The sequence below is a fragment of the Plutella xylostella genome, chromosome 4 (assembly GCF_932276165.1).
Source record: "Plutella xylostella chromosome 4, ilPluXylo3.1, whole genome shotgun sequence".
NCBI classification, from domain to species: Eukaryota; Metazoa; Arthropoda; class Insecta; order Lepidoptera; family Plutellidae; genus Plutella; species Plutella xylostella.
This window is the reverse complement of record NC_063984.1, coordinates 11,316,355-11,342,656: the sequence shown is the minus strand read 5'-3', so window position 1 is coordinate 11,342,656 and position 26,302 is coordinate 11,316,355. Positions and strand designations below refer to the sequence as shown.

The 26,302-nt window shown below is 40.7% G+C and overlaps 3 protein-coding genes and 1 long non-coding RNA gene across 7 annotated transcripts in view; 1 reads left to right on the top strand and 3 right to left on the bottom strand.

The window, feature by feature from the left end:
* Positions 1 to 9,139, bottom strand: part of LOC105394980 (nuclear factor of activated T-cells, cytoplasmic 1) — a 58,297-nt gene extending 49,158 nt beyond the window's left edge. For 2 of the 4 annotated variants that reach the window (XM_038120936.2, XM_038120940.2), the window contains exon 1: positions 8,338 to 8,839. In XM_038120936.2, coding sequence (XP_037976864.2) covers positions 8,338 to 8,416 — 79 coding nt within the window. In that variant the 5' untranslated portion in view covers positions 8,417 to 8,839. Of the gene's footprint in view, positions 1 to 8,337; positions 8,840 to 8,974 lie in introns of those variants that run through there. The other 2 variants (XM_038120937.2, XM_038120941.2) reach the window with 2 other exon arrangements.
* Positions 9,140 to 9,878: 739 nt separating this feature from the next.
* On the bottom strand, positions 9,879 to 15,354 carry LOC125490567. Its single transcript, XR_007267761.1, has 2 exons — positions 15,220 to 15,354; positions 9,879 to 10,005 (listed from the first exon to the last, which is right to left on the bottom strand). It is a non-coding gene; the product is annotated as an uncharacterized LOC125490567 (long non-coding RNA).
* A 364-nt stretch (positions 15,355 to 15,718) lies between these two features.
* On the top strand, positions 15,719 to 18,198 carry LOC105381626 (chromobox protein homolog 1). The gene is made up of 5 exons (XM_011551405.3): positions 15,719 to 15,936; positions 16,119 to 16,244; positions 16,425 to 16,605; positions 17,182 to 17,288; positions 17,773 to 18,198. The coding sequence occupies exons 1-5, from the start codon at positions 15,832 to 15,834 to the stop codon at positions 17,833 to 17,835; spliced, it is 582 nt and encodes a 193-aa protein (XP_011549707.1). The 5' UTR covers positions 15,719 to 15,831; the 3' UTR covers positions 17,836 to 18,198.
* An 826-nt stretch (positions 18,199 to 19,024) lies between these two features.
* Positions 19,025 to 26,302, bottom strand: part of LOC105394979 (dedicator of cytokinesis protein 7) — a 41,117-nt gene continuing 33,839 nt past the window's right edge. Inside the window, exons 31-40 of the mRNA XM_048627263.1 lie at positions 25,342 to 25,512; positions 24,731 to 24,861; positions 24,038 to 24,209; positions 23,568 to 23,748; positions 22,957 to 23,084; positions 21,768 to 21,833; positions 21,418 to 21,534; positions 20,935 to 21,023; positions 20,491 to 20,637; positions 19,025 to 20,040 (exon numbers count right to left, since the gene is read on the bottom strand). Of these exons, the coding sequence (XP_048483220.1) occupies positions 20,001 to 20,040; positions 20,491 to 20,637; positions 20,935 to 21,023; positions 21,418 to 21,534; positions 21,768 to 21,833; positions 22,957 to 23,084; positions 23,568 to 23,748; positions 24,038 to 24,209; positions 24,731 to 24,861; positions 25,342 to 25,512 (1,242 nt within the window). The 3' untranslated portion in view covers positions 19,025 to 20,000. The remainder of the gene's footprint in view (positions 20,041 to 20,490; positions 20,638 to 20,934; positions 21,024 to 21,417; positions 21,535 to 21,767; positions 21,834 to 22,956; positions 23,085 to 23,567; positions 23,749 to 24,037; positions 24,210 to 24,730; positions 24,862 to 25,341; positions 25,513 to 26,302) is intronic.

Sequence of the window (26,302 nt, the reverse complement as noted above, 5' to 3'; positions counted from 1 at the left end):
CTGTATAATGTATCCATCTACTTATAATAATACATACGTAAGTATATGTATAGCATTTTGCAAATATTATCAATTTATCAGGCTATCGACAAGATTGTGAATGGAAGTTTTACTAGGTACCGATATCAATTTTTAAATGGTACTTATCTGTAAAAATTAGCATATTAGGTAAATAACAATAACAAATCACATAAAATGACAGACAGCCTAGTACACCTAACTAAATCCAAATTAAAGTTATATGGGATGGAATGCCGTGGAATTAACAAAGTAAGTATAAATTCTATTAAATTTTAATAATATTATGTTTGTCTGTCTGTCTGTTACTCTTTCACGCCAAAACTACTGAACGGATTTGAATGAAATTTGGTATACATATGGTCTAGACCTTGAGAAAGAACATATGCTACTTTTTATCAGTATTCGGAATTCCCACGAGAAATCCTTTTAAAGCGAAGCGAAACTCGCGGGAACAGCTAGTTGTTTAGACATTCTAGAAATCAATGTAGGTAATTTTTTAGTTGTATCACGTAAATTATGCAAGTTATGCAACTAAAACAAATTACTACCACATTAGTTTACTCTATTACGACCTCCAATTTCTAATGTTTTTTTTTCTGTTGTCAGTTCGACAACCTATCAATCGAATCGAATCACCGACACGTGTAAAGTTAACGTTACATCACATCACTAATCAAACCAAAGACAAGACAGAGCATTTACACTTTCTTTACGTTAATTATTCTTCCGAGCTCTCACGCTTTCTTTTGCTTAATTTTTATTAAATTTATGAAGAATCGTCTTAATGTACATTTAAAATTAAATAAAGACTGTTTTAACATAAAAGGTTGTTTTTTTTTCACAATGTCACGGGGCTTAAACTTGAACATATTATAACTACTTAACAAAAATTTTAACTCGAGACACAGAATAATAACTAGTACCCTCGAGATCTCCACAAGTACCCGAGATAAAGGGTTGTCCAAGGAACATAAGGAACCCACCTAATTCTCTGTCTTGAAAAACAGACTGATGGACCGACGGACAATAAAGTTATCAAAGGAAACATAATACATTTTACTTGGGTGTAAGCATTTTGGTTCCATTTGGTGTAAGTATACGTATACGGTACTCCGTATTTCAAACCTTTATCTCGGTAACAGGTGAACATAATAATATAGAGTCGAGATTTAAACCTTAGTCTTCAACTAAGTAAGCATTTATAATAAGTAAAAACAATATTTATAAAGCCAGATTATATTTAAATAAAACCCATACTAAAAGGAAAATCATGGGAGCCCGGAAGAAAAACCTAAGATTGATGTTGATGCTTTGCTTACAGAATTAGTGATGTGATGTAATAACTGTACCTACACGTGCCGGCCTGTCGACTCACTGACGGTCGATGAACCGTCAACTTTACAAACAAAATAAATTAAATTAGGCATCACCGCAACACAAATAATTCACTATTTTTAGTTTCGACATTTGAATTAGAAATTTGACATAAAAAAACCGGCCAAGTGCGAGTTTGACTCGCGCAGTGAGGGTTCTGTACAAGTCTACACGCCTTTACGTCTGCAGCTAGTTTGATAACATCTAGAAAGATGTATCAATATATATGATGTATCTTACACTCATGATTACGATTATACATTGTATAGGCCTGGCATTATAGGTAAAATTAGTCTGGGCATCAAACCGGAAGAGCCTTCAAGATACAGCAACACTGACTCGGCCCTATAAATTGAAATGGTTCTTTCGCAAACATCTCATCACCATAAGTACGGCATTGCAAATTATTTATACCACGCCACCGAGTTAGCATGTTGCTACAAGGTCAAGGCTGATTAGAGCTGCGCGGGCGCAACATCAGAACTATATCCGTCTCTTTTTGTCTGCAAGAGGAAAGAGCGAGAAGACTAACCAACATTGTGATGCAACATTTTTCAGCCGAAAATAAATGATTAGTGAAATGAGCGTCGTGAACTGATGTATACTTACAGCTACCTGAAGGACGCTAATGTATGGAGCTTGTTCACTGAAATTACTTCGATCCATGTATCTACTTCTTTCTTTACTATCTTACAGTGGCATGTTCGCAGTTTAAACGATTAATTAATTAATATACCATCGTTAAGGTTGGGTTGGATGCACCATGGTGCCTCCTTGAATGACCTACATATTTATATCACCTGGCCCTTTTTTATATCTATATCTATGTTCGAACCTTTTGACTGGCGAATCATTTTACCATGGTGACAAACCCTAGTCTAGATCTACTGTCTGTCACATTGCTTACATTATGTTTAGTAGTAGTTATTTACTTAGCATTAAAAAAACATTATTACTCCCACGTCAGGTTATTGAATATGAAACGAGCAACCATTCGAACATCAGCATGAAACATGAAACCCGTTCACCGAATAACCAACAAGAGACAATTAGCATGAACCTACTAAAACGGCAGCCGCTCAATCCAGACCTCAACACATCACGTAATACATAGAGCACACAGTAAGTGCCAGTCACGTAGAGTTAGATAAATAACACCGAAATAGTTGATAACGTACATTTCCCTATGAAAATATCTACATAGGTAAAAGCAGTGGGTATCTATTTTTAGATGAACTGCTGATAAATATTGATTGAATATGGATACTGGAATATAATGGAAGGCGAAATAGACGGGAACAGAAGAAGAGGCGACCAAGAAAAAGCTATGTAGACCAATTTAAGAGCAAGGCAAAGGTCGTGTCGTACAAAGAATTCAAAGAACTGGCTGACCGCGGTGGCGGGAACTGCACCGATAAGAACAAGGCTTTTTAATTTAAGAAGAAGAAGAATGGATACTGATGTGATGTAGGTTGCGTTAGATTTTCGATAAAGGAGAATCTTTGTTTGAAAATTACATTTTAGGCTTTAGACTAAAGTGGTGGGATAAGGAGGGCCGAGGACATAAAGATACGACAGTGTTCAGTTGTCCACAGCAATGGCCACGTGCTAGCCCAGAAACTAGATGCCACCAACAAAACGTACGATTTTGGGGTTCCATTCGGCTTCGTGATACGAACGCGTTTGGTGTCGTTAGAAAAGATTCAACCGGTTATAACTGGCAAAGAATGCGAGATAGTTAAGTTACACTTATTGGTGAAGTGGCATGTGTCTAAATTGTGTACCTCACTAAATTACCTACCTACAAAAGTAATAAATATTAAATTTATTAACATTGTACCTATACCATGACCACTTCTACAACGTTCACTATTTTGTTTAAGCAATTCCTACATTTGCTTATTAATGCTAACTACTGATTTTCAGTGTAGCAGGTCCAACCTACAAATACATAACTGAAAATTATGCAATACGACAGGAATGATAATGATAACTGAAAATGTGACATAATCCAGGCGTAATCTTCTTTGTTTTGTTTGAACAAGACATTTTATGCAAGTTGCTCTTATCGTCGCCTAAGACTTCCGCTATAGGCAGATAAATATTAGTTTAATAACCATTAACCACACAGCACATGCAAATAAGCTATTGCTGTTAGATTATTTTGTAACAAAAAATATATGTGAAGCCCTAGAGTAGGCTGGACTTAGCAATGTAGCCGTTACCGAAAACCGGTCTGTAGCGTAAGACCACATTTGAAAACACAATATTATTTAAAATGCAATATGGTACCTATGTAGTTATTTCAATAATAATAAGTATCCACGTCCTACATGTTCTGCATTGTCCTGTGGACCTTTATTGACTGATGATGCTTACAATATTACATATTTGAAATGCGGAAGTAAGAATACTAAAAAGATTGCGGGATCTTTACAATTTTACATAATATCGTTCTATCGTATCTTTATCGTCATATCAGGTCAGATTGTCATTATCAATAATCTTATGATTAGAGAGATAGTATAGTGGATGGTCATTATGAACTCATATGGTCAATCATGAGCATTGCGCATGCAAAACCTTCACTAAGTTTCAGCAAATCATCAAAAATAAAGGAGTTTGTTGAAGATCTACGAATTTACCGAATGTAATAGAACATGAAAAATATCTGCGATTATCTTTTTATATGTGATTAGTGATACAAATCACAAACAATTTGTGTTTCTAATACTGTACTCAGGACAACCGGAATCGGATCCAGGATCCAAGAATCTAACCCACGCAGCTAATAGGTCGAAACCCCAATAAATACTTAAACTAATCACAATCGTAATTAATACAACAATTTTCCTGATTCGTCATTGTCAAACTCTTATGAATCTTATACTGCTACCTCACTTGGCTATCCGTATTTGTGATTGGATGTTTGCTGTATTTGCCAAATACCAAAACAGTGCGCAAATACGACAATAAGTTTGGCAAATATACTGACCACACATGGAAATACGCAAATATGAATAGCCAAGTGGGGTAGCAGCATTATGATAGACGAAAATATGGGCCAGTAAATGCTGGGCGGTCATATGCTGGACGCGTGCGCAGGCGCATGGAGCCGGCCGCGCGGCGCGGACTGACCCCGAGATAGCGCGCGATAACACCGCCTATCAGGACACTTTGTCGCCTCACGCAAACATGCACGACCTATTTTAGAATGCTGTCTCGTTCGTTTCTTTTTAATTATCGATAATAGTCTGGTCGTTATTTACGCCTGATGAATTCATTTAGTCTGGTGGGGTGCATGAAAGAAGCCTATTTGAGTGAGGTATGTGGTATGGTATGTATGATGTGCGTTGTGGTCTCCACTCGAGAACTCGTCCTAGTCCAACCCAACATCAACGGTGGGCATCGGTGATATGGACAATGGACGACTCACAACCACTTCAGATTTCTGATTTTAAGATCCATGTCGGTCCGGTTCGGTTGACGAATTGCGATAACTTTGATTACGATATCTTTGATATTTCACCAGAGAGATCCAGAGCGTTTAATATTTTACTGAACAACATAGGGGGGTGGTAGAAGTAATTAAAATTAAGCAAAATATCCATTATTTATCAACTTGATATTTACGAGGCATTGTAATGGAAATGCAACGCTAAAATTGATGCTATTCTTGTGGAATTTGTAAGCTTGTTTGACTATTTTAACAAGAGCCATACTATTGTAAGTATCACACGATAACACTATTTACGTAAATAGGTTTCTGACTGACGTAGATAAATTGTTAGTAGATGTACTCTGTGTTAGGTACTACATCGTTATAATGGATAGGTACATCTTATGTAATCTAATATATAAAGAACTCATAGGTATAGGTATATATATGAATATATAAACAGGATACCTCTACAAATTAACCGAGTTTGTATACGTATTCATAAATAATCTATAGTCAATTTAATATATGTGATGGCCTTGCACACACTTCTACGAAAGCGATCACAAATATTCGACCTTTAGTTAAAAAAATCATTGGGTCTTAACTACCCACAATAAACGTCATTGATGTCTCAAGTTCATATCCAACTCCACTATAACTCTAGCCAATCAAACCGCATTATGGCTTGTCATTGTTAAAAGAAGATCTTAGTGTTAACTCAAGGAACTGTCACCCACTGGAGTGTCTATAGCTCGTAAATCCTTCATGAGATTTAACCAACATAACATAAAGCTGTTTTAACAGAAAGAACAAAAAACCAGACCTAGACTGCACTTTTAATAATTCGCTGATATACCTAGGTACTCCAGAGAAGAAGGGCGCTTTTTACAAGTCTTGATAGACAGGGGAAGGTGAGGTAAGAGTTTGTTATAATTTTTGTATTGGTTATACCTTCTTGTCTCTGAATCACATAACCTGATCGTCTTAATCTGCTCATTATTGATTACCCCACCGCAGGGACCTGGGACTACGCTTAGCGCGACCACGGCTTTCCTTCGAGGTTCGGACGGACGGACGGTTATCGATCGGCCACTTGTTTGTTTGCGTTGCGGCGACCCCATACATCATATCGACCGGAACTCGATCGCTGGCAGTTATCGAGTAATCGAGATATATCGGGAATCGATCCTTTGAAGTGAACACTCATAATATTGACTTGGGCCGTAAATTTGTCGATGAGTTTTGGGAGGACGCGCTACTAATTTACAGACTGACGTAGTTGAAGAATGTTAGTTTTAGATTATATTTATCAATTGGATGTTTGGGACGGCGGGTTATTTACCAATGAAGCTTCTGGGTAATTTATTTATTACATTGTGTTGTTTACATCGGACTCTCAGATATCGGAGTGGTCAGTGGGCGTTATCTTGAGTAATTTGATATTTTATTAGTATTAGTCTAAATGGCTGTCCTGGGAAGATGTCTTGGTGGGTAGAGGGGCTAAAAACTTGATTCATCATTTATATTAAAATTATAGTTGAACCTATACCTTTTATTTTCATTTTGAATAATATATATTTGAATCTCGTCGTTGCAGCGTCTCATGGATTGATCATACCTAGGCACACGGACGGTATTCGGTATTCTTGGTTGTATATTAATGTTGCGGATAGGGTTCGAACGATACTTTCGATACCGAGTAAGTATCGATACTTTCGTTCGCGATACTCGATACTGAGTACTCGATACTTTTGGACCGATACTTTTTCGGTATCGATACCCTCGTCTCGATACGCAAATCGCTGGTATCGAGTACTTTATAGTACATTATAATATGATAGGCCTACAAACGACCTACTATATTTTTATGAAATTGTTATAGGAACACATACGTACACTCAGAACTCAAACTATTCATCCTCAAAAGGTCTTAAAACAAAACAGATCCGTTAAAACCCCAGAATCTTGCATATTTTTTGTATTCATTTGCTATTATCTCCAAAACTATTATTAAAAATGCAATGGAAAAGTAGATATTCAAGCTGGTGAAGGTCCAAAATGTATCTATTTCGTAAGTACTCGATACTGAGTAGTATCGATACTTTTGGACCGATACTATTTCGGTATCGATACCCTCGTCTCGATACCACATGAGTACTCGGTATCGATACCGGACGCCGATACTTCGAACCCTAGTTGCGGACTATCATGGTTATTATGTTTTCTAAATAGGGTTTGTGTACTATGAATTTATAAGGAATTTATCCATGACATGACCTTTCACAGAGAAGGACCACCACCTCCTTAAGTCCACTACATTATCATCGAAATGTTTTAGGTACAAGTACCTAACTAATAATATGTAGAATTGTAGATATACAATACTTCCCCTCCACTCTCCCTCCCCTCCTAGTCTTGGATGTGAATAAGTGTGTAGATAAAGACAGATGAAAGCTTCCAACTACCTTATCAGCGATCACCATCTCAATTAATGACTCATTTGCATTCAAAGTGACGTAACTTCTATGAATTTGATGGCTCTCTAGAATGTATAAATTGATCCAGCACTGAAGCCCAATTTTCACTTCAGTAAGTACAGTAGTCCGATGGACAACCGAAGTGAACCCTCTACTGTTATGTAGGTAGGTACTTAAGAAGTGTAAATACCTAGCTCGTAAGTCGAAATAACCAATAACAGGTGGAAGCAAGCGGGCTGTCGGCTGTCTGCCGGTTTTGTCGTTGAAGTTGACAGTTTCATTAACCCTTTTCTTTTATAATTATTTGGCAAAATCGTATGACAGAACAGTTATCGGTAAGTATGTACCTAGTTAGAGCTATTGAAACTGCGAGCAGGTAAGCATCATAATCATTAACTCTGCAACAATTTACTAATGATAATAATGCGCCAACAAAATATAAATAGGTACTTAAGTAAATTCATCAAGTTTATAACGTAGCCGTAGGTAGGTAATTCGAATCTTCTATAACGTTTTGAAGTTTTGACATCGGGTATTATGCAGCAGACTGCAACTCAGCAGTGTCATAGGGTAAGGAAGGAGCATGTAGGAGGTAGGTAATTAGGTCTATCGACAATGGATTCTGATTAATCGTTCCTATACAAGCCCTATACTTACTTTAAAACTGTAAATTAGGCTAATTATTGGTAGGCATATCGGTATTATGATACATTTAAAAAGCAAAACGAAAATATGAATAAATTACAATATTTATACCATGCATGCGAGTCTGGGAGAATATTGGTAGCTAAGCGGATATAAGGAAGAAAGCATGATGATCTTCTGGAGGTGAGGTTTTCTAGGAGGGAATAGGTTTCCAGGAATAAGCGGAGCAGGAAACTGAAATGTATAGAAATTTTGAGCTGAAATAAATACCTACTATGTACGTAACTACGTAGGTAATGTAATTATCATAGATAATCAGGTAAATAGATGGTAAATAAGTAGTAAGTACATCGTTAATTATGGTTTAGCCGACCTTACCTCTCGCCACATTGCCTTGGCTGACCGGTGCTCCGTTGACTTTGATACGCCTCCCGTCCGCAGTACATTTTAATAACATATTAACAAAAACTCTTCATCCAAACTTAGCCATCTATAAAAATGTTCAATGTTTCAAAACAAAATAATTCACTTGTCGATAAGAATTCAGCCTGTTGCACGCACTTGCTCTCACAGCTGATTGGTCCTCCGCGGTGACGTCAAAAGTAAATTCGAAACCACTTGACTTGTCACAAAAAATCCTTTTATTTTTATTACGCAGCTCCAGCACAATCGGTAGACATAAGTTTATCACAAAAAAATCTGGCACGATTTTAATAAATCACCGTTTTGTATTGCAACTGGTTAGTTCAATCGAATACAATCTAAAAATTGATTTGCGCAAGTCTATAAACTTTACCGACGACGACTCAACAGGAGGAAACCGAATAATCGACTGTTGTTTTGTTTGATACGCGCATTGCACGAGTTAGAGCGAGACGGCAGTATATAAACGTATTCTACCTTAAAACACTTCATTTATTATCGCATTAAGTAAAAAGAGAAGAGTTTAAATAATGAAATACCTAATAAGATTATAGGGATACTCAATTAACGTAAAATAGTTTACAATACTTACCCATCGTAATCTTACTATGCCATTTACTACATTTTAATAATTAAACTTTGCCGAATTCATAAAAAATAAATTTTGGGTAAAAGAAAGAGAGCAACAGATTTCTGCCCTTGCCCTACCAACCACGAATTTCTTCCCTCAGAATATTATATTCCGTACATTTTATTGAGATTTTATTGTAGTCAACAGACTCAGAACAAGAACTGATGGTACTGAATAGTCGTGTTGTCTATGCTTTATAGGGCTGCCAGATATGAGTTTACAAATTACAATTTATTTAATAATCATTTATTGAAACTGTAAATATCTATGTACACAATACAATCTAAATAACTAATATAAAATTAAAATTAAACTAAAAAGAAAATGCTGGCCAGATCGCTGCCACTGTCGGGTAGGGTACCCAAGACGCTGGCCGCGTTACCCCGCTGTATAGCGGTGCTTAGCCTTTGTGCGAGGTAAGAGCCAGCCCTAGGGTCCCTTGAGACTTCTTTTAGTCTGCTATTTATTTAAACACTTGGAATATTAATGAATATTTATTGCTTGTTACAAAGACAAACAATCTATAGCCTGTATTTTCATATGATTATTAAAAAGTAGTAAAAAAAAACATTTTGAACTAATCAAATCCTCAAATTCGCTTACAATGTTTCAGTAGAAAAACTTTTTTCTGATATTTGCCTTTCCATACTAACATAATTTCAAATTGGGTAATTTTCAAAGTTTAATCTATTGAATGCAAACTACTACTTCACTCCTCGCAATATCGTAAGCTCGTTTTGACAGCTACACAATTTAACGATTTACTTTTGATTCACGCAAACAAATATACAAAACGACAACGCATTACCTATTCTGGCTTATTATTTAGCGATTAAAAGAAAAAAATAAGTTCAATTCAATTCAATTTTGGATGAATGGCTCTTTGCCGTGTGTGACTAACACGGCTAACTGGGCCAGAGTCACGTGACCAATGCTCGCGGTATTGAAAAGCAGTCGTTACGGTTATTTTAGACTATATGTACAGTTAAAACCTGAAACAACCAGACAAACACAATATATGTACAAAAAGACATCACAAGTAAGGGTTAGATTTGTTAGTATATATGTACAAACACATTTACAGTTTAATATTGTTAGTCTTAAGGAATTTGTACAGTATATTAACAAGGGGAGTATGTACAAGGGTTAGAAGATAGTTAGTATTTACAGGTTTGGGGATAGTGGGAGGGAGGATATCATATAAAGAAGATTGAAGATTGGGACATTCGAAGAAGAGATGATCAACAGTTCCTTCACTGGCACCGCAGTCGCAGACAGAGCTATCACGGACCCGAATCCTAGCCAGATGCACCGGGGTGCACGCGTGGCCCAGACGCAGTCTACAAATAGTTGAAGTGGTGGTTTTATCTAATTGTTTGGCTCTAAAAAACCATGGCTTTTTGGGAATATGAGGTTGTATACGGGAGTAGAACTTACCTTTGATGTTCCTGGAAGTGTCCCAAGACACATTCCAGGATCTGTCCAGCCTCGATCCTGCGAGCGAGGCAAGGTCGTGGGCAAAATTTTGGTAATGAGTATCCAGGCCCAAGCCAACGGCATCCTTAGCAAAGGAATCTGCACACTCATTACCAATGATACCACTGTGCCCAGGTATCCAAGCGATAGCTACTTCAATACCCTGAGTCATGCACCGGAATAGGGTTTCTCTAATTTTTAAAATGATAGGGAATTTGGATTTGGATTTAAAGGGAAAGGAAATAATTGCTAGTAAGGAACTGGCCGAATCAGAAAGGATAATAGATTTGTTAAGTTTGTGTGACTCAGCGTACAGAAGCGCCTCGAGAATAGCTGTTGCCTCGCCCGTGAAGACCGAGGATTCAGGGGGACGCTTAAAACTGAGTGCAACTTTGTACTTTGGCAGCCATACGGCCAAACCCACGTTGCTGTTTTCAGAGAGTTTGGAAGCGTCAGTGAAAATGGGGAGCCAGCCTGGCCACTCTGAATTGAGTTTCGCACTTAGAGCTTTTTCAGCGGCAGGAGAGTCTTTACGGATACCTAAATCCATGACTACATTGGGCTGAAAAACTAAGGCGTCGTAAGGAACATCAAACAGAGGGTTAATATTAAATTTTGATGTAGGGTGTGGGAGGTTAGCAGAAAAGATATAAGTTTTTAGTAGATAGGAAAGTCCATGGGTTTCTTGAGCATTACATAGGCGATTAAGGGTATCAAGTTTTGCCAATAAAGGGTGGGAGGTCGATTGCCAAATTCGGAAGAAAAATCGATCACATAAGTATTGCCTCCGAAGTGAGAGAGGAGGGTCAACGCACTCAACCTGGAGGGCATTAGTGGGGGAGGATTTCATCGCTCCCGAAACTATGCGAAGGCACTTATACTGCACTTTGTCTATTTTTTCCAGAGCTGCTTTATTGCACGGATCAATTATGAAGGCAGCGTAGTCGAAATGGCTCCGGACTATAGCATTATAGAGCAGTTTCTGTGAGTACGGGTGAGAACCCCACCAAACACCCGACAGTGATCTGAGGACGTTGACACCCCTCTCACACTTCCGAGCCACATAGCTCATGTGATGGGTACCTGATAACCTGGAGTCCAATATCACGCCTAAGAATTTGACTTCACTTGATACAGCAATTGTATCTTCTCCAATAACGATGTCCACGTCAGGGATGGTACGCTTTTTGGTAAATACGACTGCTGTACATTTTTGGGTGGATAAGGATAAGCCATGTCGAGTCAGCCAGTCCGAGAGGTATCTTAAGGCCAGATTCAGCTGGACATTGGTCTCTGCTAATGAAGAGGAAGCATAGTAGAGTGCTAGGTCGTCAGCATATTGTAGAATATCGCAAAAGCAGTCAACGGACCGTTCAAGATCATACGTGTAGAGGCTGTACAGGAGAGGGCTCAAGACTGAACCCTGGGGGAGGCCTTTCCAAACAAATTTGGGATGGTCTACGGAACATGTAGGTGATTTAATAAAAATGGATCTCTCCATCAATAGACTGCAAACCAGACGGGTAAGCTTCACTGGAATACTCAGCTGGCGCATTTTCTGCCTGAGCACAGGAAGAAGTACGTTGTCGTAAGCAGATGCTACATCAAGAAAGACACCCACCAGGTATTCTTTCCTCTTAAAGGCTATTTGGATGTCAGTAGTAAGAATCGCGAGGCTGTCCAAAGTGCTCATACCTTTTCTGAACCCAAACTGGGTTTTGGCTAAGATGCCTTTGTTCTCGACTAGCCATTCAAGCCTGCACTTTATTAAATGTTCTAAAACTTTAGCCAAGGAGGAGGATAGGGCGATCGGTCGTCGGGAGTTTGGATCACGAGGGTCTTTGCCAGATTTCAATATAGGTACGACTATCTGCTTACTCCATGAGCTCGGAGTAACTCCATACTCAAGGAAGTAATTTATCAGCTCCAAGTAGACCCGCTTGATCCTTAGGCTTGATTTTGAAAGAAAAGAATACGGGATGCCATCAATACCTGGAGATGAATCGGATAGACCTGATAGAGCAGATTGAAGTTCATCCATGGAGAATGGTGAATCCAGTCTGTCTGAAGATTGTATAATAGATGGGGGTGGAGGAAAAGAATCATAGTGTGGGACATATGGAGGGGCCAGCTTATCACTGAACCCTTCGAGCCATATAGAGGGATCGTTACATGTAGTATCCTCAACGTTCAGAGATCCGCGGAAACGTCGTATATATCTCCACACTAAGGAAGGGGGGGATCTGGGGGAGAGACGTTCACAAAACCTGAACCAGCCCTGCTTCTTCTTTTTTTTAAGAAGCCTTTTAGTGCGAGCCGCTATGCGTTTATAATTAATAAAATTGTCCATGTTCATGTTTGAGAGATAAACACCCTCTGCATTATTGCGTTCGTCAATGGCCGTGGTACAGTCGGAGTCCCACCAAGGCGGTGAGACTCTTTGGCATTTGCGGGTTTTTTTGTTTTTTGCAGAGGATGTTAATGCTCTCTCAAACATGTCATAGTTCGCAAGGAAATTATCTCTAGAACAGGGCTGGATCAGGCTAAGTTTATCTTCTATTGATAAGATAAAGTTGGACCAGTCTTTCTCACCAACCATATACCTTGGAAAGGCACATCTGTCAGTGAGAATGCTGGTCTTGTTGGGTATGGTGATTGCAATGGGAAAATGATCACTTCCAAAAGTATTTGGAAGGACCCTCCAGAATATAGATGATGAGAGAAGAGGAGAGCAGAAGGATAGATCCACTGCACTTTTAGGGTTTTGATGAGGATGGACTCGACGGGTTGGAGACCCGTCATTTAAAATGCAAACATCTAAGGTATCAAGCACGTCTAAGAGGGCGACAGCAAATGAGTCAGTACGATAAGAGCCCCAAGAGGAGTGGTGGGCGTTAAAGTCCCCCATGATCAGGAGAGGCCGTGGAAGAGAAGAAATTATATTGTAAAAAGAAGGAAGAAGAGAAGGGTGAGGATCAGGGAAGTAGACGGACACGAATGTAACGCCTATAGCCCTAAGAGCTACGACGTTAAACTCCTGCCCGTGGGGGGGGATAGGGATAGAAGAAAAGGTAAGGGAACGCTTTACTAGCAAAGCGCACCCAGCATACCCGTCATCCCTGTCATCCCGCAGACATGAGTAACCAGAAACCCGAAAACGGGACCCCGGCACAAGCCATGTCTCCGAGATGGCAAGGACAGCGGGCTTGATGTCATCAATTAATGTGAGCAGTTCGCTTTTCTTGCTGCTAATGCTCTGCGTATTCCACTGAAGAACCCGGATCGGGTTCGCAGCCATTGTGGGTGGGTTCAGAGCCATTGTGAATTAGGGACGAGATAACTTGTAATTTTTGGGCAACGTTGGGCGGTAAGGTGTCACTGAATTTAGCCAGCAGACTAACAACCAGAGACAAGAGGTGGTCTAGCAAATTGTCGTTGGGAGTGATTACACTCAGGGCACTTCCATTAGGAAGTGAAGAAGGTGGAGAAGAGATGATGGCCTGATGGGCAAGTTTGTCGTATCCAGGACGAAGGGGGGACCTAGGCCTGCGTTGTGTGACTACAGTTTTTTTGTAGGAACGGTTGGGAGGCTGGCCATTTGGTTTGGTTGAAGCAACTTCAGCAAAAGACTTTTTGCTTGAGGGTAAGCGAGCATCTGCCTCAGCAAAGGAGATGCTGTCCTGCGACATTAATACTTTAATTGATTTTTGCCTTGACTGTTCAGGGCAATTCTTGTCTGTTGAGGGATGATTACCAGAACAGTAAAGGCAAGTTGGTTGGGGAGAATTGCACGATTCACCCAAGTGTGGTTGAGCACACTTGAAGCACCTTGGTTTTGAACGGCATTGAGCCTGGGTGTGTCCAAATCTACAGCAGGCGTAGCATTGAATTGTGGGGTATGTATACCTCACAACTTCTACCACAGCCCGGAAAGAGTATATTTTCTCGGGGAGATATTGTCCCCTGAATGTAATCACTACATTTTGCGTTGGGACATGAGTTGTAACGCCATCATTGACCACCTTTCTGCTAAATCTGCGGGCTTTCAGCACCATACCGCAGCCCTGTGGGAGGTCAAGGGAGTTGACAAAATCGTCCAGTGATAGATCCACCGGGACTCTTTTGGCAACACCCATTCGGGTTATGTTGTATGTGGGGATTACAGCTATAAATTTGTTTGGTGCAAGTGCGGGATGATGGACAAATTCATTGGCTGCCTTTGCGGTCTTAAACTCAACTGAGACTCTGTTTCTACCAGTCATTTTTACACCATCTCGGGTAATATCCATTATTTTATTTTGATATAAAAATTGGCCGAACTTGATAGCCCTAAGTGGGGCACCAGAGGCAGGATTTCCAGAAGGGACTTCCTGGCTGACGTTAACAATGAACGGGCCTGCGTCTAAATCATCGTACACCTTGACGGCGTCGAGGCTTGGGTGGGTGTAGATAGTCTGGATGCTAGCGGATGCCAGATCGGGACTAACAATAACGCGCTTACCTTGCGGATGCGACTGTTGATCATCCCTGGGACGCTTTCGCGTCTCCTGGGATGGTTCGGTGAACAATATGGGGGATAGCGGGGGTTGTTCGGGCGTCTGCATACTCTGCATTTCGCCATCAGGGGGATCTGGCGGCAGCCGGATCGGGGGATCCGAATGATGCTCCATTTTTATTAAAATGGAACAAACACTTTTAATGGATGGACGAACACAACACTAAACACTTACCAACACCACAATTACTACAAATAACAAGAATTAACTGCTAAATTGACCCAAAAAAGGGGTCCAAAGACGCGAAAATTGAGGAACACGTGAGCACCAACCAACGCGAACCCCGGAAAAAAACAAAAAAAAAAAAAAAAAAATAAGTTTTGTATGAGCCGTTTTCCTTGACAGCTGTCAGTTGAGTTTTTGTGTAAGCCGATAGATGTCGTGACAACATAGTGTACCGTACTGTCATATATTACACATATAGAGTCTCTTCTATTCTATTCTTCTAATATATTCAAAATTTATTAGCTGTCAAAACGGGAGCCTACAATATTGCGATATTTTTTTACTATTTCTATGAGATTTTTCGACACAAAACTGCCGTGTGTGGAAACTGTTTTAGAACAAAAATACAACCCAAAAAGAGGGGTTGTTTTTATTTGTGGCAACATTTCATTCAAGTTGTTTAGCTTCGGCCATAGACCATGACCATAGTGTATAGAATATGCTGCTCATCCGCCATTTTGAAATCTGTAACGACGCGTAGCCGGCTGTTGTGGTGATTTACTTTCTTGAATCTTGATTCTTGATCTAAATTTGTTGTTAGTGGTCATAACAGTTAACAATATGGGTAAAAAGGACTCCAAAAAAAGTGATAACACTGATGCTTCCAGCGAAGAGGAAGAGTATGTGGTAGAAAAGGTCCTTGACAAGAGGACTGTGAAAGGAAAGGTTAGAAATTGTAAAATTTTGCCGCAATTTAAAATCTAAAATGACCGGAATTGATTATTAAAATTTATAATATATACTTGCTGTGGTGGTGTACTTCATATTTTTGTCCGGTCACTTCACGATCACGATCTCATCTTTGATAGAATCTGTATTTAGTTTAGCTTACTTATGTATGTTTCCAGACACAATATCTACTGAAATGGAAGGGCTACAAGGAGGAGGAGAGTACGTGGGAGCCCGTGGAGAACCTCGACTGCGAGGCGCTCATCAAGACCTTCGAAGACAACAGGAAAGAGAAAGAGAAGGAGGTACTAACTTAACCTGTTAACTCACTCCAGAGTATGGTTTAGCACTGGAGAATGCCATTGAAGTAAATTGACATGCAGCGCTTTATAATATCTCCAATTTGCCTGCTGAGTGTGAATATGATATCAATAACCCTCCAGTGTTGGTCAAGGCTCACATCCTGAATCTCTTAAAATTTTCAGAAATCTGCCAAAAAACCGGAGAGCAAAAAGCGTGTCCGTGAGTCGAGCGAGGAGGCGGGGTCCAGCCGCAAGGGCCGCTCCACCAGCGTGTCCTCCGATGACAAGCGGGAGAAGAAAGAAAAGAAGGAAGACAAATCAAAGTCTGGCTTCGAAAAAGGCCTGAAAGCTGAAAAGATTATTGGTATGTTGTTTTAATTTGAGAAATATAAAATTTATTGGGTAAGTTAGAATACATTTGAATACTATCCATATCAATTTACATAATTGCTATATCTGACAGTGCCAACACCATCCTTGGTACAATAGTTGACCGGTTTGACTGCCCAATGTATAAACATTGGGTAGCCAAACATGTCGGCCTAAATAAATAATAGTTTTTAAGTTATAAATATTCTAAGTACTCACTAACACACTGTATTTTAATATGTCTACTAACAAAATTGGATCTTAGTAATCTGAATAAAGAAATTATATATATATATATATAAAAGTAAAAAAAAAAAAAAAAAAAAAAATATATTAGCCTACATACTTATTGTATACTTACCCTGAAACAGAGTTCCTCATACCTCAGAAGGTGAAATCTTTTTGTTTTTTTGGATAGATAATATGTTTTCTCAATTAACTCTTATGTCAGTAATGCCTTATAAAGAAGGCAGATAGAGCCAGGTGCAGGTTCTCAGGTTCTATTTCTATTCATGTAGACTGTAGAGAATAGAATAGCGCCCCAGCAATAACATAAATTTCATGATTGCAGGTGCATCAGACGCCACTGGGGAGCTCATGTTCCTTGTAAAGTGGTCGGATTCGGATGAGGCAGAGCTGGTGCCTGCCAAGGTTGCCAATGTCAAGTGTCCACAACAGGTGAGGTTTTGTTTGTTAATATTGTTCTATTGATGTTCTATGTGTTCTATTCAGTGTTATTGATTATGTATTATGTGCTTTTCCATGAATTTTTATAATGCGATGAATGATTTGAGTGTGGTTCAATGATTTCCTTTATTGATGATATAGCTAATATCACTATCTACCAAGTTGTATTAACACAACATAAAGCATGCATGTACCTCTGCAAGATGTTGCAAAAAGGGTATACTAAGCTGAAACGGGGTGACTCAGGGGGTCATTCTGAACAACTTTTGTTTTACGAGTTTTGGAAATTCTCGAAAAAAAGTCACCCCCTTTCGGCTTAGTATACCCTTTTTGCAACATCCTGTATGAATCTTTATGGGGTAGGTAGGCGGAGTTGTATTACCTGGCTGTATCATGCTATGTTTTATGCTCATGGCCACCACGTGGGCTAATCCAAAACCACGACGTAACAATAATGTGTACTAATAACTTCCAGGTAATTGCGTTCTACGAGGAGCGACTCACGTGGCACACACCCAATGACCAAGAGAACAATTAGTGCTAAGTGGATTTTGTGTTAACTATTTTAATTTTTGTAACAAGGATTGCTACACACAAGGCCGGCATTGTCGGATCGCGTTATTTCTCGAACTACCAAGATGGCACTAGCCAATAACACAGATATGCATTAGACTTATTTGATTTTACCCTAATTTTAATCGAATGATGCCGGCAAGTTTATGTGTGGTGTGTGGCAGCCCTAAGAGACCCTCCCACTAGCGTTTGTCGTTTTCATAGGCGGAGCGCGCCAAGTGGAAACGGCTCTATCAAATTTAGGTTGGATGTGTACCATTCACAGATACTGATATTTGATGGCTATTGGTTGACTTCTTAAAATTACATAATAAATGTCCTAAATTCACTTAGGCCTTATTTCCTCCTTTGCTGGCGTCTATCTGGAACTGATTGGCAGGAGATGTAAAATAAGAACTATATTCTATAATTTACCGCTGCGGAAATAAAAGTCATATCTTAAATTCACCTAATAAGTAACTTTACAGCTGCTATTATAATCAGCCAGATAGAGGCCGGCGCGGAAGAAATCAAACATAAGGTTGAGCTTGCACAGCTATAAGCTAAGACCTAGTACAGGTGACGCGAGCGAGTTATGTTCTCGCCGTGGATCTGAATGATAGGACGCGGAATCTCTGCTCGGGCATGGCAAATAAATCTGACCGTAATGAAAAAACTTTATTGAAAACCTTGCTCTATGAGAGCGTTCTACATTTCGAAACCGTAAAGCCCGTGGAAGCTGTATAGACCTTTATTAAGCTAAATCTATTATTTACCGATTAACGGTCATTCAATTTTACCTAATCTTACAATAAATGTATTTATCTTGATTTGTACCACTTCATCACATCAGTATTTTCTTTATGTCAAAGAGGACATATTTTTAAGTTATTAATTATTGTGAAAATAGGTAAACATTCCACACGGCATACAACTTTTTGTTATGAAAAAATCTTGGACTAGTTAATTTATCGGTGCAACAGTTTTTATTTGTGAAGTTTATTCAGACGTATGCGATATCGGTATAGTGCCACAAACTTATCTGTTCCGGTGAGAGCGAACTAAATTGGTCCATACCTCATTACTTACTGTACTAATGAATTTCATATTGACATAGATTATATGGACCAATTTAGTTCGCTCTCACCGGAACAGATAAGTTTGTGGCACTATAGGTCGGAATAGAACTGTATTTTGTTTGGCGTGGATACTTCCTCAATCTAAGAGCGATCGGTCAGTTTGAACTCGCGGGCGCGGCAGCGATCACGAAATATCAAATTAAATCATAAATTATGACATGATTATTAATAATTTCATAATAGATTATGAAGCAGTCTGCTACCGCGTACGCAGGTTCAATATGAACACGCACGGAGACTTATATTTCATAATTTAGAATTACTTATTTTGATGACGTGAGTGATCTTATAGTATGTCTTAAGATTATTAAAAAATAAATACATTTTGTCATAAATCATTGGTTTTATTTTTTGTTTAAATATAAAATACTGGACATTGATTAATAATACAGTAATTAAAGCTTAGCCTAGACATATTGAAGTGAATAAATAAACTTGGTTTTGTCTGTAAGTGCATTTAAAAATATTTAAGCACATTAAATAATACGCTATGTGTAAAGTACATAAATTTACGAAATTAACACAATACGCACATATTTTAATAAATTTTGTTTTCAAATATTATGAAAACTGAGATAAGAACTTCCGAGTAACTAAATAAGCTTAATTATGTCTTGTTAGTAATATAAAATAAGTAAATACATAACCATTCATGACACCTTTAGAACGAAAGTGATCTGATAAAAAATCCTTTTCATCTTCAGCCAATTTGTTTTTTTTTTGTAGTGTATTTTATGTCATTTTACGTCCGAAACCAATTTTCTCGATGAGGATCATTTTAGTTCTAAAGTAGTACTTAACCTGAAACTATGAGTATCTTGCTTTTTAAGGAATCCTTAATTCTACCTGGATCCAAATCTAGTATATTGTTTATAATAACAGAAACAGTGCATGCTCGACACTACTTCTTGACTTGCTTGATTTTGCATTAATGTGTTCAATATTAATGCATTTGTACCTCCCATATCCAATATGTTCTTCCTCATCAGTCATCATATATCATCCTTCTTGTTTATGTTTGAAACTTGTAGTCCGGTTTGTTGAGTCCATTGCTGCAAAACGAAATATATTATTAAACCTTTACCATCCTTTCATAGAATGTTTAGGATCAAAATTTCGTACGGGGTATTCAACTTGCAATCGTAAGAAGCGCGTTTTGAGTAATTAATTTTAGTCAATGCGCGACAAATCCTAACTAATATAGAACTGCGAAAGTAACTGTGTCTGTCTGTCTGTTACTCTTTCACGCCAAAACTACAGAACGGATTTGAATGAAATTTGGTATACAGATGGTCTAAACCCTGAGAAAGAACATAGGCTACTTTTTATCCCGAAATTCCCGCGGGAAAACTTTTTAAGGCGAAGCGAAGCTCGCGGGAACAGCTAGTTTAAGAGAAAGTAATTTAGAAAGGGCTCGAACCACTGCTATTATACATATTTTTGCATATTAATGTTGGGAGGCTATATAATGCCATAGGCAGGCAGTAAAGCACACTACTCACCACAGCAGCGCGGCGTGTCCGGGCGTGGGCTGCACGAGCGGCGCGAGGCGCTCCGTGAAGCGCGCCAGGTTGCGCTCCAGCTCGCGCTGGTACTCGCGCTGGTCCGACCCGATCAGGTTCTTGTTCTTCTTGAGAGCGTCGTGGCATCTGCGTGGAAATGTGGAGTTAGGAAGCTAAGGGAAGTCAAACCCTGCATTCTAATTACTTATAGTAGTTCTCCATTGCGGCATAGGCGTGTATTGCCGCAACCAGTTTTCACCAGTGTTATGTTTCTTTGGACAGGGTTTGATTGGACCCAATGTAATACTGGAGAGTAAATATCTGTGTTTGAACTGCCACGCCAAGGAATTGAATCTGGCACCATCGGCGCAGTAGACAGATAAATTAGTCCATTACAGTGATTATCATGTAAGTATATCAATAATTTGTAAGTGTAGAACATACTTCTTTGAGAAGTCCTTGAAGGCGAGGCGAAGCTTGTTGCTGAGCCGCGTGGGCGGCTGTGTGCCTTCTGCCACCGGCGCCAGGAACACCTGCAATGAAACAAGGCATTAGCCTTATACATGTAGCAAATTATCAGAAAGCTATTGCGTAGGTGTCGAGTTGTGCATAAAAGTATGTTGGTGAGAACTGTAATACTTATTAGGCCATTAAAAAACTAAAATAATAAATTATTTAACACATAAGGTAGAATTTTGTGACGCACGTTCTAGAGAGTCGGTCCGGTAAAAAAAGACTCCACCAATGTCCGTCGCTTCCACCTATCTACGGCATTAATTTGTGGGGTGGAGACTGTCGACACAGTTTCCATAGATCCCCGATTGTCTTTGGATTTTTATCCCGATGTACAGAGTGGTGTTTACCTGCCTCAGTTCTAGCGGGCCCTGCAGCATCTAGTAGGTACACACCTGCACATGTAGTACATACCTGTGCGAGTTCCAGCGGCCCCTGGTTGACGGTGGTGCCGATGCAGCCCTGCACCACCATTTGGAGCATCTTGGCGTCTGCAGGTTCCTGCGTAGTCGCCGCCGCTAACTCTTGCGTCTGAGGAGAAATACAGATGTGTTAAATAATTACCCTTTAGAATATAAAAAGATAAGTTGGTTTTACCGCGAGCTTCACTTCTCAAAGGTATCACCTGGGGCACATGTAAAGCTGTAAAGTCATCATCATAATCCTAATTGTTTTGTAGTTTATACTCCACTCCACACTAACCAACTCTCGATAAATGATAAATGTATGTTGCTGGCAGCTGGAAAGAGTGTTAGAAAACTTACCTTCTTTTGAATGTCTTCAATCGCCACTTCAATGGGAGTCAGTATGATTTGCGTTCTTTGTACAACCTGCAAATTACAAAGAGATTACGTAAGTATCCAAGAGGACAATATCTTAAAATAATTAAAACCAATTCCTCTTTTACCCCTCGTCGGGGGTCGGACTGCGCGTCGCAAGAAGTGGGGGTAGACACATTTTTATGATCATGAAGCTTGTGGGGTATCATCGGAGCGTCTATGCAGTAAAAGCGACCGAGCAGCTTAGCGCACCAATGGCATGCCAATGCCATCGATCATCATTACGACCCATCACGTCCCCACTGCTGGGGCACGGGTCTCCTTCCAATAAAGGAAGGGTTTTAGGCCTAGTCCACCACGCTGGCCTAGTGCGGGTTGGTGGACAATGGCGTCGCATCGGTTGGTCAAATAACATGTATCTCAGTATACCAAGCACGGTCTTGCGCTTGCACTGCTCCGCGATGTCGCCGTGCTAGGCGTGCTGGCGGCCGTGTGGCCCCGTGCTAGGCGTGCCGGTACCTGTAGGCGTGTCTTGACGTAGGGGAAGTGTTGCGCGGTGGTGAGCACGGTCTTGCGCTTGCACTGCTCCGCGATGTCGCCGTGCTAGGCGTGCTGGCGGCCGTGTGGCCCCGTGCTAGGCGTGCCGGTACCTGTAGGCGCGTCTTGACGTAGGGGAAGTGCTGCGCGGTGGTGAGCACGGTCTTGCGCTTGCACTGCTCCGCGATGTCGCCGTGCTAGGCGTGCTGGCGGCCGTGTGGCCCCGTGCTAGGCGTGCCGGTACCTGTAGGCGCGTCTTGACGTAGGGGAAGTGCTGCGCGGTGGTGAGCACGGTCTTGCGCTTGCACTGCTCCGCGATGTCGCCGTGCTAGGCGTGCTGGCGGCCGTGTGGCCCCGTGCTAGGCGTGCCGGTACCTGTAGGCGCGTCTTGACGTAGGGGAAGTGCTGGGCGGTGGTGAGCACGGTCTTGCGCTTGCACTGCTCCGCGATGTCGCCGTGCTAGGCGTGCTGGCGGCCGTGTGGCCCCGTGCTAGGCGTGCCGGTACCTGTAGGCGCGTCTTGACGTAGGGGAAGTGTTGCGCGGTGGTGAGCACGGTCTTGCGCTTGCACTGCTCCGCGATGTCGCCGTGCTAGGCGTGCTGGCGGCCGTGTGGCCCCGTGCTAGGCGTGCCGGTACCTGTAGGCGCGTCTTGACGTAGGGGAAGTGCTGCGCGGTGGTGAGCACGGTCTTGCGCTTGCACTGCTCCGCGATGTCGCCGTGCGCGCGCCCGTCCGCCGTGAACGGGGTGCAGTACATGAAGCGCTCTGCGGATAGACAATGGTGATCGTTCACTTATTTATTATAACCGCGCTAGCTTGGCATATAAGGTTCTTGTTTTAAGAAAGCCCGGATGAAAAGTAGCATTGATGGATTCCCCAAAGCGCTTCATGTAGACGGGATGGTATACAAGAAGCGCTCTAGGGAAGCATAATTACCTACTATGTTTTTTTAGGATTCACCCGTAAGTAAAGAACGTTATTTGACCATTAAGTTCTGTAACTTAACTTAACTTGTGTGTGTCCTTGATTTATGTGTAGAAATAATAAATATCTATCTTCACTAGCATTAATAGGCTTTCTAGGCGGGGATCATAGATTGATAAGAAGTAGCCAATCTAACTGGTATAGGCCCAATGTAACGAGAAAGAACCGTAATACTTCGGCCGGAAGTACGTATCCAGTATGTTCAAACAACAGGTCGGGTTTGAGTATCTTTCTTAAAAAGTGACTACAAAACAAAAAACTCACTGATATTATGATTCCGTTCATACGTAGTGACCCTTTTCCTCAGCTCGTAGGGCTCGAAGTAGGGCTCCACGTAGGTGATCTGGATGTAGGCCTTGTCCGGGTCTAGGGCGGCTACGTCCACAGTGTTCGAGTCCTTGATGATCACCACGTTGTCCGCGCCGAACCGCTGGCTGTAGAAGTTCTGGGGATAGGGGTGAATGAGTTAGATGATGAGCTAGATTATTTGCTAGTAGATTGAAATAACAAGCCTTTTGAATTTTCTTCAAGTGACAAATGGTACAAGTTTGCATTATAAAAACTTTACAGAACTAAGGTTATCGACATAAACCTTAAAGTTTGATAAAGCTAAATAGGGGTCTGCACTACAAAACCTGTGAAGTAAACTACAATTCGCGTCAGTTGACTGATTCGCATTGTCATTCTGGGCTATTCTAATTTTGCGGCATGGACGCTTTTATTCTTATTGTTACCTCGAGTCTGCTAAAGATCTCCGGCAGCTTCGTCAAGGCATGTTCTTTATAGATAAACTCGGTGTTGGCGAGGTCTCCGAGGGGCGCTCCGTAGAACCCCACGCGGAAGTACGTGCCGAACACGCGCTTGCCGTGCAGCTGCTCTATGCGCGTGAACGCGTCTGTTAGTTTGCTGTGGAGGGATGAAATAGAGCTTTATTGAGAACTATACTGCATTTTTTCATACTTGGCATACAAGGGAAACAATCTTAGTACGTATGTTTTGTAATCAAAATAATATTACTAATAATACTTATATACAGACTAGGAACAATAGGCTGCCATATAATAGTCATTTTTGTGAGAGACATTTACCATACAATGTCATATCATCATCATAGTAAGGGTTGGTGGGCAACGTGAAAAAAGAAAGCAAGCAATATTATACATATTTCGTAGGTCCAAAATACAAAGAAAGAACATAGCTTTGGCTGTATCGCCATTTCGATATTACCTATTTACATTTGCGCCTTATACACAAAACCCTACACCTGCTCTATTGTTGGCAACCGCTAAGAAGGTACACATAAGTCAATAAGCGGCAAAAAGCCCGCCTTGGATGCATTTAGGTATTGTGTTTTCATTTGTAATGCATTTATACTGACTTTTTGGTACATTAAAATGTTCATAATAATAATAATAAAGCTTCCTCACCCGTGTATATTGGCCAGTTTCTTGTAGTCTCTATTCTGTTCCGCTATCGGAATGAGCACCTTGTACACCTCGTTCACGGTCTCGTACATGCCCGCCGTCATCAGTTCACTCGCCGCGTGCTCTAGCAATGCCTGGAGGTGAGAATTAAAAGTGTTATTAGGAAATTTAGCAGTCACGAGCAATGAAAACGTTCCATCTGCCATTGCCGTTCCATATGTCACTGGAAATTTAACCTGCATTCCTCGTAAGTGTATTAGGATAGTGTGTGAAGCTCTGTATTCACACAATATTTAAAGCTCGACATGTTGCACAACATATTCCGCAACTTGTTGAATGCCATATTGCGCGTCATCTGGCTTCGTCGTGATGTAAACACCGGCGGAAACTCGACGTCGGCGAGTCTTAGGACTCGTCTCGTCGTGTTAGAACGAGAGCAGAGCAATTGAGAGTATGCCTCGCCGTCTAACTACCAGTTTCAATATTCTATCTATCGATAGCTGACAGTTACTATCATACGACTTTGACACATAAAAAGTTGCATTCTATCAAAATCTAATGAAAGTAACTGTGAGCTATAGATAGAACAACATGTGTAACGTTTTATCAGTGACCTGCAGATCTGTAGGCAGGCGCGGCGGCGCGGCGGGCTCGGTGACGGCCTCGAGCAGCGCGTTGTGAGTGACCGGCTCCAGCAGCGCGGCGCCGCGCGACCAGCCCGCCGCCTCCGCTGCCAGCGCGGCCGCTTGCACCAGGCACATGCCGGCTTCCGTGTGGTTGGAGCGCTGCGGATGAATAATATTTATTTGCACTTGTTCAATAAGTAGATCATATTCTATATTTACAAAATAAAAGCACAATAAATTAGCCCTCTTTCTTGGTTTATTTTAAAGACTAGCTGTTGCCCGCGAGCTTCGCTTCGCCTTAAAATTATTTTGCCGTGGACGACTCCCGAACTACCTACCCAATAACATGCCATGGTGGTATTAAATTAGATGAAAGTTGACAAATAAGTACGAAGATACTTGACTAAAAATGGTTTTCATGACTTCATTGAGCAAAGACTTGTATAGCAATGGCAGAATAGTAATTTATAAATGTTTAATTTCAAGCATCTAACTTATGCAGTTTTGGTTTTTTTCATAGTACTTATTTTTTTCACTTTAACTGATATTTTTCAAAACAAAACTATAACTTTACTAAGGTGTGCAGACATGTAAGATTGAAAACTTCTAGGTATCTTGCAATTTCCTATTGTAACTAAGCTTTACGGCTGTTTTAACAGCATGCAGATTTCATCACGCACGTGGGATAGCACGCCATTTTCCCGCATCTCGTGTGTGCGTATCAACGCGTGCGGGGAAATCCCGCGTGCGTGATCAAATCCGCATGCTGTTAAAAACAGCCTAAGTTAATTCCGAATTTCAACCGCTAACTCCGGTTTTTGTGGGAAAATACGGTACCTAAGCTACGTCCCTTCCAAATTTCAAGTGCCTACGCTACGTTTAGCCTGTGCGTTGATATCGTGTGCGTGTCAGTCATGGGAATTCCGTATAGAAAATCTCTGCTCATTTT